Genomic DNA, 12,045 nt, shown 5'->3' on the forward strand with positions numbered 1-12,045 from the left:
ATAGGACCTAGCTAACATGCCCCCAACCCACCAAAAAAAACATACTTACCTGGTCCGCAGTGTCTCCGGCAGCGCTGCGGCAAACTGCTGAGTTCTCCCTGTCTGCTATCTCAACTTCTACTGGTGACGGGGCTTTGAATACCCCACCTCCAGTAAAACGTGCACTGGTTGGCCAATCGCTGCCATTCAGTGAATGACCTCACTGAATGGCTGTGATTGGCTGTTGGCACTCAATAAGCCAATCACAGCCTCGCTTTACTGGAGGCGGGGTATTCAAAGCCCTGTCACCAGGAAGAAGCTCAGCTGTGAGACGAAGAGGACGCAGTTTACCGCAGCGCCGCCGAAGACCATTGGGAGGCATTGCGACGCCGCGGACCAGATGAGTATAAGGACACCCCCTCCCCGAAAATAAGACACTGTGTCCTTTTGGGGGGCAAAAATTAATATAAAACAGTGTCTTATTTTCGGGGAAACACTATTTAAAAAAACCTTGTTCATGGTCCACAGTAGACAGACCTGTGCAGGTATTACCGCGTTTCCCCGAAAATCAGCCCTAGCTGGATTTTTGAAAAGGCTTAAAATAAAAGCCCTACCCTGAAAATTAACCCTAGTTACACTACATTAAAAAAAACGAATACATTACCTAGCAGGCTCGGTCCAGGTTCAGGTCTCTCCCTCTCCTCTTCATTGCTCTGGCGAGCTTTCCCGCAGCCTCGGTGCTCATACAACATCACTGGTTACGGGATTCATAGCCTCCAAGTAGCGATGGCTGTGGTTGAGCAGCGGTCGAAGAACCAATCACAGCCGTCACATTAGTTCATCAAGCGCTACATTCATTGGTTGAGCAATGTAGCACTGGATGAACAAATGCAATGGCTGTGATTGGTTCATCCAGTGCTGCATTGATTGGTTCGTCGACTGCTGCTCAGCCAATCAACAGCCATCGCATTGTGCAGGTGGGATTTATTAATTGTCTGGCAGCAACTCACAGCCAATTCATATATCCCACCTCCACCAAGTCATAAATCCCACTTCCACAACGTGATGGCTGTTGATTGGCAGTGCAGCAATGAATGAACCAATGCGATGACTGTGATTGGTTCATCCAGTGCAGCTTTGATTGAAGAACTAATCACATCCATCGCTTCCTGGAGGTGGGATTTATGAATTCCATAACCAGGAAGTGATGTATGAGCATGGAGGACTGCGGATAAGCAAGCCCTGGAGCAATGAAGAGGAGCTGGAGGGACCTGGACCAAGCCTGCTAGGTATGTATAATAAGACCCAGTGCTTTTCTGGGGGCAAAAATTAATATTAGACAGGATCTTCTTGGGGGGAAAATACGATAGTGAAAGTTGAATCTTGAAGTAGATTGCCGCATTTTTCTTACTATGTCAAATTCAATGGGTAACATTATATTAGGGTGAATTATGTTGCTTAAAATTTATATTTTCATTTATTTTTCCAAAAGGGAAAGTACTTTGAGATCCAATTCAGTCCTGGAGGAGAACCAGATGGAGGCAAAATATCCAACTTTTTGCTGGAAAAATCTCGAGTGGTGATGAGAAATCAAGGAGAAAGAAGTTTTCATATTTTTTACCAGGTATGAACGCAAAGAAAAATATTGTATAATGCCATTTTTTTAAAATTTACTGATTATTAAACATTGTGCTTGCACTTACAGGATCTTGGCTTGCTGTCAATTCTTCTTTTAATCCTTCCTCGTGTATTTGTATATACATTTGTTCCAAGGCCCTACTGACCTACATAATTCTACACTTGTCTGTAGGGATGTCTGGGTGCTAATGTCATATTAATATTATTAAATGTTTCTAAACCTTCTTCCCGTGTCAACAGCTGTTGTTGTTGTTTCACTCTTGTCTGCCGTGGCTAATACTTGGCAATATCAGAATGCAATGAATTGTGAAACTCATTATGTGTCATCTTGTTGAATCAACATGAGTTACTTATTACAAGTCTATTTAATGGATTTTAAATCTGTCTGTGAAACATTGTGAAAATCAACCACACTCTTCTGTTAGGAACAAAGACTGCGTCTATATATAAGTAAAATATATAAGAAAACTTTGCATGAACTCCACTTCGGATGTAATTACTGCAGCAGCATTGGCAACACTGTAGCACTCACTGGACATTTCTGTCACTGTTTTAGGTCGTTCATCTTAAAACGTAAATTCAGGATAGAATGGGGGAAGATAGGAGACCATTATATTGTTGGCTGATTTAGGAGCTGATTTAGTATAATTTCATGGGGCTACAGTAATTTTTCCGCCCTATGTGTGCCAGAGTAAAGACCATCTCCTTAGGCTTCTTCACATTTTTATCTCCAGCCGCCTTTCCATCTCAGGTTTCAGGACACTACACAGGGACAGAAACCGGGATGGAATCAGTGTTTAAGGAAGGATGACTCTTTTCTATCCAGTTTAAGAAAACTGACAAAGACGGACACCACGTGAAAGAGACCAAAGAGGTTTCCAGTTCATATACTAAAGTCTATGATTCCGTCCAGGTTTCCATCTCTCTGCAGTTTCCTAAAACCTGAGATGGAACTGCAGATACAATCGTGGTGTGAAAGAAGCCTAATCCTAAATGTATGGCTGGCTGTAACTCCCCCCATTTGATCTCTTGGGGTTTCATAAGCTGCACATGTGACAATGAGCTAAAAGCCAGACTGGCTTAATATAGTGTTTCAAACTAGCCAAATCCTTTAGGCTCTACCTACTGAGCTGTCTATGGGCTAATGGGAAGCAGCATCACACAACAGTAGTTGCTCTTCTAGTTTCAGCCTTCATATGGAGAATAAAGTTGCTATGCATTATATTTGTAAGACCATAATGTATATATTGTAATGTGTATGTGGGTGATTTATTGTGAAAGGAAAACCGACAATCTTAATACGTTTTCTATCACTTACTCCAGTTAATCGAGGGTGCTTCTAAAGAACAAAGGAATGATCTTGGGATTACAAATCTAGATTATTATAACTACCTTAGTCAGTCTGGATCTTACAAAGTGGATGACATTAATGACAAAAGAGACTTTCAGGAAACCATGGTAAGACTTTACTTTCTTTATACATGCTGGGGGGGGAAACTACTGTCGTGTATGAGAGATGCGTAGGAGTCCTCCTTAGTAGCCGATTAGATTCTAGCTCCTGTTTTTTAGAGCCCCTCTGGCAGGTAAAACCCCTTGAAGCTTTTGAAGCCAGTCCTACTACATACATGGTGGGTGCCAGCTGTTTATGATAGCTGACACCCGCTAGGTTGAGCAAGGCTGTTAACCCTTTAAATGCCGCTGGTCAATAGTCTGCTAGGTATACCCTATTCACATGATAGGGTATAACTTTCTGGCTGGTGGCGTCCAACCACTGAAACCCCCACCAGTCCCAAGATATTCTTTCTGGTGTGCACCACTGCTCCATTCACTTCAATGGGACCGCCAGAGTTTTCTGAGTGCTTGAATTTGGCTATCTCCGGCAGTTGCAATTGAAGTGAATGGAACAGAGGCGTATCTGTGCAGCCTCCACTGTCAAGTCTTCAGGATGCAGCAAGGATGATATCTCAACATTGTGTGAGTCCCAGCAGTCAGACCCCTTCCGATCATCAATTTATCCCTAATCCTGTGGGTTGGGGATAAATTCCCAGGACAGGAATACCCTTTTAAGTTATAAAAGTATAGTTAGGTCTCTTTTCGCATGTTTGGGGAATTTCTTGATGTATATCTCAGATGGAGGGTGTGACGTGTGCATACAATGATATATAATGCCAAAAAATATATATTTCATGCAGTATGCTTTTTTTTTCATTGGATCCCTCTGCATAGAAAAGCAAAGTGTACTACCGTAGTCCGTTTTATGCAGCTAACAAGAATGGCATGCTGGAACATACCAGACTGGCATATGCCAAAAGGACACCCTTTTCACGTGTGCAGAATGAATGGGACCTATGAATGCTGCCAACCCAAGTGCCAGGAGCTTTCCCAATTCATATACTGATCACAAATGCAATGTGAACACAGCCTAGAGGGGTTGTCCACAATTCATGATGGACAATCCTCTATTAGCCGCTGTACTGGTTATTGATCTGGAGGAACCTGCACATCCATTAGACAGCCATACAACTAATTTCAACCCTCATGTGGTACCAGTTCTAAACTGCAGGACTGCAATGGACAAGGCTGCGGTCAAATAGACCCCATGGTACCAAACGAGGGTTACTTGGAGCTTCATCTCCAGTACAGTGGATCTAAAGGGAAACTGAACACTTACTGCTAAGTTACCTTGCTGATTGGAGTGGTAGATGTCTGAAAAGTGAGGATCTCACCTATAGGATAGCCCAACTATTGGAAGTATTTCTTGACCTCTGTCCCACTAAGTAAGGCAGCATATGTCCATCGCATCCAACCTTAAAATAGGTGGAGATGGCTGTGTTTCTCCATGACTTTCTCTATTCAAGCAGTGGCATGTTGCGAATAGCGTCAGGGCATGTGACTGCTATGGGGCCCACAGGGCAGGGGTGGCCCAGGACAAAATGACCTACCTGCCCCCACCCCATTTCTAGAATCTTTATCCTCTGAACCACCATCCAACAACAAAAATTGAATTACATACACGGACGCTGGCCAGAGCTCTCCGTGAACCATCAGACTCCCCCCCCCCCCCCCCCCCCCCCCCCAACAGTCTCTTGCACACTGACATACTGACAGCAGGAAAGAGAGCAGTCAGATGTGCACTGAGCACTCCAACGTGAGTATGTAATCACATTCATACTGTCAGCCGGTGGTTCAGGGAATAATGGTTTAGCAGGTGACAGCGAGGGGCACAGGTGGAGTAATACTGGGTGGGAATGATGGGGGAGCCTGATTCTGAATTTTGCTATGTGGTCCCATGAGGTCAGTGTATGCCCCTGCATTCAAGTGTATATATGCTGGGACTTCCACCTGTCAGGCAGCTCTAAGATGGAAAAAACATTTTTAAGGTGAAGTTTCATATGAAATAGCTAACAAGTAATGGGGAAATACACTCAGCGTAAAGTTTTAAGGATTGTTAAGCTTAACTACTTTCCTAAAGCGAGAAAAAAGTGTGCAAAACCAATGCAAATGGAACAACCAGAAACCTCACAAAAGATAGGTCCGTCCTAGCTCTAGTACAGTGAAGAAAATCTAGATGCAGCATATTGCACTGGGATTCAGCTAAAATCTATAACAACTATCATTTTTGTTTCCTGCAGCATGCCATGAACGTTATTGGTATTTTTGCCGAAGAGCAAGCTATGGTGCTTCAGATTGTAGCAGGAATTCTCCACCTGGGTAATATTAGCTTCAAAGAAAAGGGAAACTATGCAGCAGTGGAGAGTGAAGAGTGTAGGTATTTCTGTATATGGATTAAAGAAGACCTAAAGCATTAATTCAGTGTCACAACTACACATATCATGCCATGTAACATGATTTTAACTCTTTCCAATCCACTGTCTGACGTCTTCAGACATTCTGATTGATGGCTGTACGGCTCTGATGTCAGAAGACGTCCGGCAGGGTATTCTTACTGTATATTACTGGCCGCTCTGTTGTCGGGGGGGCCTCTCCAGCATGTCCTATACCGCAGTACTGGCTATAGCCAGCAGATGGCCCCATTGTATAATGGCAGAAAGAGAAAGCCCCCTAGGAAACCCTGAATCCAAAATTGGATTGCAAAGGGTTAATTATCCTTCTGCTCTAAAATAATGTCCTCCAGTCTGCATCTGTCAGTCAAATGACATTGCTTCCTGCCTCATTGTCTCCTAACTGAGTTAAAGGGGTTGTTCCAAGTTTTAACTTATCCCCTATCCACTGACAGTGGGGGACCAAGCGTTGGGAGCCCCACAATTTTGAGAATCGGGGGGTCATTAAAATGGGGGATCTTGTGACCGGTGGAAGTCCCAGTGGTCAGACCCCCACCAATCATACATGTAATCCCCTATAGAGAGATAGAGAATGAGTTTATATCTTGGGAAAACCCCTTTTAACTGTTATGGCCACAGACAAAGACTAAAAGTAGGACTCTGCACACACCGTTTGTACTTACTGTATGAGCAACAAATCTTTTGTGAACATTTGTCAGATCTTCATCAGACCATCAAATCAAAAGTAGGAATAAGACACATGATGTGCAACATGCACAGTCACATTACCACATGAAGCATGGCTCATGGTTGTTCAGGCAGCCATTCTTGATTTTATGATTTATGGAAATTGCCCCTGAGTTTTATCATTGTTTATATGAGACTATCCGGAATAGGGAGTAGAGAACTTCTGTAAGTAAAGATGCCGCAAAACAGAATGGCCCATTTATATTTAATGAAGAGAAATAGATTTGCTTTCATATCAAATTCATTTGTAGAACAAAAGTATGTTGAAGCTAATCTCTTTAAATGGGCTAGCTTCATTCCTGTAAGCATATATTATTGTGCCTTCTTACTATCATTCCATCACACTATGTTCACAATATTAGCAGTAATACGGTGTGCAGATAGAGCAATAATGTGGCCACAAGCTGCTATTAATCGGAAAGGGTAGAGGGGAACTCAAGTATTCTTAATGTTTGGAAATTGCTTCCAGCATCCCAGGATTAATGTAATGTTGGACTATCAGTCATCCTAGTAAAAGCTATTCTACTGACGTTATTAAGCTAAAAATATAGCATGTCCAGGGCAAGCAAAACCTGCCATTTTTTTCTGTGCAAATTCCCTACTGGACAGCCAGACCTGATACAGGACACTCGGGACTCTGCTTCCTATGAAAAGAAATAATGACCTATTTGGTCATTTAAATTTTGGTAATTTAATTTTAATTATTAAAATCCAATAGGGATGAGCGAGTATACTCGCTAAGGCACTACTCGCTCGAGTAATGTGCCTTAGCCGAGTATCTCCCTGCTCGTCCCGAAAGATTCGGGTGCCGCCGCGGGGCGGGGAGCTGCGGGGGAGAGCAGGGAGGAACGGAGGGGAGATCTCTCTCTCCCTCTCTCCTGCCCGCTCTCCCCTGCTCCCCGCCGCAACTCACCTGTCAGCTGCGGCGGCTCCCGAATTTTCAGGGACGAGCGGGGAGATACTCGGCTAAGGCACATTACTCGAGCGAGTAGTGCCTTAGCGAGTATACTCGCTCATCCCTAAAATCCAACAGTACACAATCAACCAAAAGTCAAAAATAGGGCATATGATAATGATCTTAAATGCAGTCAAACCTTAGCATTTTCGCAGTGGTCCAGGAATCCGACATATTGAAAGCTAATGGGGCAGATTTACTATTGGAAATACGACTGTCTCCCAACACAAAATTGCACCAGAAAACTGTCTTACATGGTTTGCACCACATTTATCATGTGTTTTTAGTAACTTTCAGACACTTCTTACAACTCCTCAGACAAAGCGGCATGAATTTTGAAAGAGAGTATGGCTTACATATACCAAGAATTGTGCCATATTTTTTTTTCTCAATTTTTGGCATAGATTTACACTGGATTTATACTAAATGACTGCACACGTCCAGACGTCACCATTAGGGTTGTTAGCGCTCGTGCAGAGCATTTAGACAGGCAGGTCACAGCTGACTTCTCGTTGGCTACTCACTCAGCGCTTTATATTCACTTAAACGCTGAGCGGGGAGCGTTCACACACAGCGGGAAGTCAGCAATCCATCGATGATTTTTATGCTGGTTGAAAGTGAGCGACCAACGAAAAGTAAGTGAATAGTAAACAATGTTGTTGCATTTAGACGCAACAATTATTGCGCATTTTCGTTTGAACGAATTTCGCATGATAATTGTCCCCTGTAAGTGGCTCTTAAGGCAGCTAATAGATGGTATAAAGATAGACTAGACTTTCTCATCATACGCCAGATTTATCGTCCAGAATGAGCCACTGTGATAAATCTGGCACAGTTTGCAATGTCTAAGGCCTCATGTCCACGGGGAAAATCAGGCCCGCTGCGGATTCTTCATACAGAATCCTGCAGCGGGTCCCTCCTTTCCCGCGGACATGAGGCCTAAAAATAAGAATTACTCACCTGTCCGGACACTGCGGATCTGCCCTCCGTCGCGGCCAGGTCTTCTTTCTTCGGCCCGAAGGATGTGCTCGACAAGGCCAGCAGCGTGCTGCGTACATGCACCATGCACTCCATTTTTTTTAACTCCTGCTCTCCCGCGCCGGAGAGCAGGAATTCAGCTGCAGGTGTGCCGCGGATCCGGACGGCTTCCATAGGCTTCAATAGAAGCCTGCGGGAGCCGTCCCCGCAAGAGACCCGCACTAAAATGGAGCATGCTGCTGGTGTTTTCCCGCACACACAATCCGCGCCTCAAGGGAAAATGACATCCGCAGGTATTTAATTACCTGCAGGTGTCCAATGCATCCCTATGGGGAACGGATCACGCATGTGGGTGACCCGCTGCGGATTTTAAATGTATTTTAGCCATGGACATGAGGCCTAACTATTAGATAGTATTAGTAAATCTGCCCCAACGTTTCCATGAAATCTGTACATGGCTTTTGGATGTGCAATACTTATTTCCTGTCTGTTATAATAGCCTTGTATGTTTGCAGTTCTAGCATTCCCAACATTTCTTCTGGGGATAAATGACAGTCGTTTAAGGGAGAAGCTGACAAGCAGGCAGATGGACAGCAAGTGGGGTGGCAAGTCCGAGTCTATCAATGTGACCCTGAATGTGGAGCAGGCCTGCTATACCAGAGATGCTTTAGCCAAAGCCCTCCATTCCCGTGTATTTGATTATCTGGTGGATGTAAGTATGAACGTCTTCATTATATATTGAGAGACCAGAATCTCCGAAAAAGGCCCCAGTTCCCGATCTATAGCTACAAGGTTAAAAATTAACTTTAAAAATTGGATCCACAATAAAACAAATGGTACTTACTCATTCTCAGCCCCGGCAAACCAGTACTGCAGCTCTGCGATTCTCCCAGTGTGTGCTGACAGCAGAAGTCAGGTGACCGATGCCTGCCAATCAGAGGCCGGTTGTGAGCACTGATGCAAGGAGAAAGGGTGATGACACTGTGGCCTCTGATTGGCAGGCAGCGGTCACCTGATTTCCACTGTCAACTGAGACCTGGAAAATCACACGGCTGCTGTGCTAGATCGCTGGGGTAAGGATAGGTAATGTTTCGGGTTTTTTTAAAAACGATTTGGATCTAATTTTACAAAGTTAATTTTTAACCCGACAACCCCTTTAAAAGAGAATAAAAAGACCAAGTAGCTGCCTTTTGCACTGTGCTGTATATAAAAATGACTAAGCATGCCCCATTAGTCTGTGCACAGTAATATACTGAGGAATGTTTTTATTTTTTCAGTCCATTAATAAAGCTATGCAGAAGGATCATGAAGAATATAATATCGGTGTTCTTGATATTTATGGCTTTGAGATTTTCCAGGTGAGTTAACTGCCGGCTATAGACTGACACTTGTTCCTTCAATCTATACAATAATAATTTGTGTCTCTTTTCAGAAAAATGGCTTTGAGCAGTTCTGCATCAACTTTGTCAATGAAAAGCTACAACAAATATTTATAGAGCTGACTCTTAAAGCTGAACAGGTAACTAAACTGAAATCCCTGGATACACTTACATTCCATTATGTACATTTGCTTCTTTATTAGCACGGTGCTGCTACTGAATCGTTGTTCCATGTCTTCTCACTGATTGCACTTTCAAAAATGGAGCTAAAAGGATGTTCCCGTTTCAGCCTTTCATGGCTGACCTAAGAATACCAGAGTCTGTGATCCAACCCTCCGCTCTTACCATAACTTCCACGAATGGTAGTAACGGGTACTGCGAGCTACAGTGTTCTACACTATTTACACAACTACCATTCGCTACAGTGGAAGTTACAAAAATAGCGTAAGACGGCTGTTTCAGTAATCCCTGGTAGGCGGGTTGTCTCACAGACGTGGGTGTTCTATCTCAGCCATAAAAGCCCAAGATGGAAACACCCATTTAACAGTATTCACAATCATGCTAGTCATACCACCTACTTCTTGTTAACATAAATGTAGCTGATTAACAAGAACTAGGGGATGGATGAAGGTAGTATGACTATAGGATCAGACTACACAGGGACTGTTTGTCATTATTGAGAGACATAGGTCTGCATAGGAGCTTACAGTACTACAGATATTTTTTTAATTAAGACTACTGGCAAAGTTGCAGATTTTTACATGCATTTAGCAATAAAAGCTAGCTGCAAAGGTGTATTTAGCCTTCAAGTCATATTAGTCTAATTAAGGTCAGTAAAGTATATTCTATACTAGATAGACCGTATAATTGACTGCTTTAGTTGCCCAGTAGGTTCAGCTAAGGGTGAAGTCACACGAACGTATATCGGCTCGATTTTCACGCCGAGCCGATATACGTTGTCCTCGTGTGCAGAGGAAGGATGGAAGAGCCTCAGAGCAGGAACTGAGCTCCCGGCCCCCTCTCCGCCCCTCTGCACTATTTGCAATGGGGAGAGGTGGGATGGGGGCGGGGCTAATTATCGGAACTTGGCCCCGCCCCGCCTCTTCCCATTACAAATATTGCAGAGGGGCGGAGAGGGGGCCGGGAGCTCAGTTCCTGCTCCTGGCTCTTCCATCCTCCCCCCCCCCCCCCACATCCCCCCCCCCTCACACGAGGACAACGTATATCGGCGTTAAAACCGAGCCGATATACGTTCGTGTGACTTCACCCTAAATGATGTGAATCATTGAGTGGTTCTTCCATCACTATTATATTTGTTTTTTGATATTCCATGACACCTTTTGATTATAGTTGCTTTTTGTTGGAATTACAGGAGGAATATGTGCAAGAAGGAATCCGATGGACTCCTATAGAATATTTTAACAACAAAATAGTATGTGATCTTATTGAGAATAAAGTGGTAAGTGAAAGACTGTTTGTTGTATGCGTGACCTCTGAAGTAAAAGGCTTGGGGGGGCATTTTTTACTATATAATATATATAAATAATAATAATCTTTATTTGTATAGCGCCAACTTATTCCGCAGCGCTTTCAGGCATGGATAAATGCAAAACAATACAACAATTACAATATAAGGTACATTGGGTTAGACACAAATGGGTTGAGGGTGGTACAGGTGGTGCAGGGGTTGGGGAACACAGGCAATAGGAAATTTTATGTACAGATCATTTATCAGAAGGCAAACAGGGTGGAGCACCATAGGGAGGGGCGAGGGACTAGGTCAGGGGATTTGGTATGCTTCCCTGAAGAGGTGCGTTTTTAAGGCACGTCTGAAATTTCGTACATCGGGAATTGTCCGGATGCCTTGGGGTAGAGCATTCCAGAGGATGGGTGCTGCTCTGGTGAAGTCCTGTAGGCGAGCATGAGAGGTTCGTATTACAGGGGTGTTTAGTCTGAGGGTGTTAGCCGATCGGAGTGAGCGCGCTGGGTGGTATACTGAAAGTAGGGAGGTGATGTATGGTGGCGCAGCGCCATGCAGAGCTTTGTGAGTGAGGCAGAGGAGTTTAAATTTAGTTCTGCAGTGGATGGGCAGCCAATGCAGCGACTGGCATAATGCAGAGGCGTCTGAATAACGACTGGATAGAAAAATGAGCCTAGCTGCTGCATTTAGTATGGATTGGAGCGGAGCGAGTCTAGTGCGGGGGAGGCCAATGAGTAGCGAGTTGCAATAGTCAAGCCGGGAGTGGATGAGCGCAACCACGAGCGTCTTTAGCGTGTCCGTGGTTAGGAACGGACGTATTTTAGCAATATTTCTGAGGTGCATGTGGCATGTTTGGGCCAGAGATTGGATATGGGGGGTAAAGGAGAGGTCAGAGTCCAGTGTGACCCCAAGGCATCGGGCATGCCGTCGGGGGGTTATGATGGTGCCAGACACTGGAATGGAGATGTTGAGGGGAGGTCGGTTAGAAGGTGGAAAGACAAGGAGGTCAGTTTTAGAGAGGTTTAGTTTGAGAAAAAGGGAGGACATAGTGTTAGAGACAGCGGACAGACAGTCGGTGATATTTTGGAGGAATGGTCCAGAGATCTC

The 12,045-nt window shown here is 44.1% G+C and overlaps 1 protein-coding gene across 1 annotated transcript in view; it reads left to right on the top strand.

The window, feature by feature from the left end:
* The window catches only part of MYO1E (myosin IE), a 153,301-nt gene that overhangs the window by 89,483 nt on the left and 51,773 nt on the right, over window positions 1–12,045 (top strand). The window contains exons 7-13 of the mRNA XM_066592536.1: window positions 1,472–1,603; window positions 2,941–3,075; window positions 5,250–5,382; window positions 8,595–8,791; window positions 9,357–9,437; window positions 9,512–9,598; window positions 10,831–10,917. Of these exons, the coding sequence (XP_066448633.1) occupies window positions 1,472–1,603; window positions 2,941–3,075; window positions 5,250–5,382; window positions 8,595–8,791; window positions 9,357–9,437; window positions 9,512–9,598; window positions 10,831–10,917 (852 nt within the window). The remainder of the gene's footprint in view (window positions 1–1,471; window positions 1,604–2,940; window positions 3,076–5,249; window positions 5,383–8,594; window positions 8,792–9,356; window positions 9,438–9,511; window positions 9,599–10,830; window positions 10,918–12,045) is intronic.

This window comes from Eleutherodactylus coqui, chromosome 2 (assembly GCF_035609145.1).
Source record: "Eleutherodactylus coqui strain aEleCoq1 chromosome 2, aEleCoq1.hap1, whole genome shotgun sequence".
Lineage (NCBI taxonomy): Eukaryota > Metazoa > Chordata > Amphibia > Anura > Eleutherodactylidae > Eleutherodactylus > Eleutherodactylus coqui.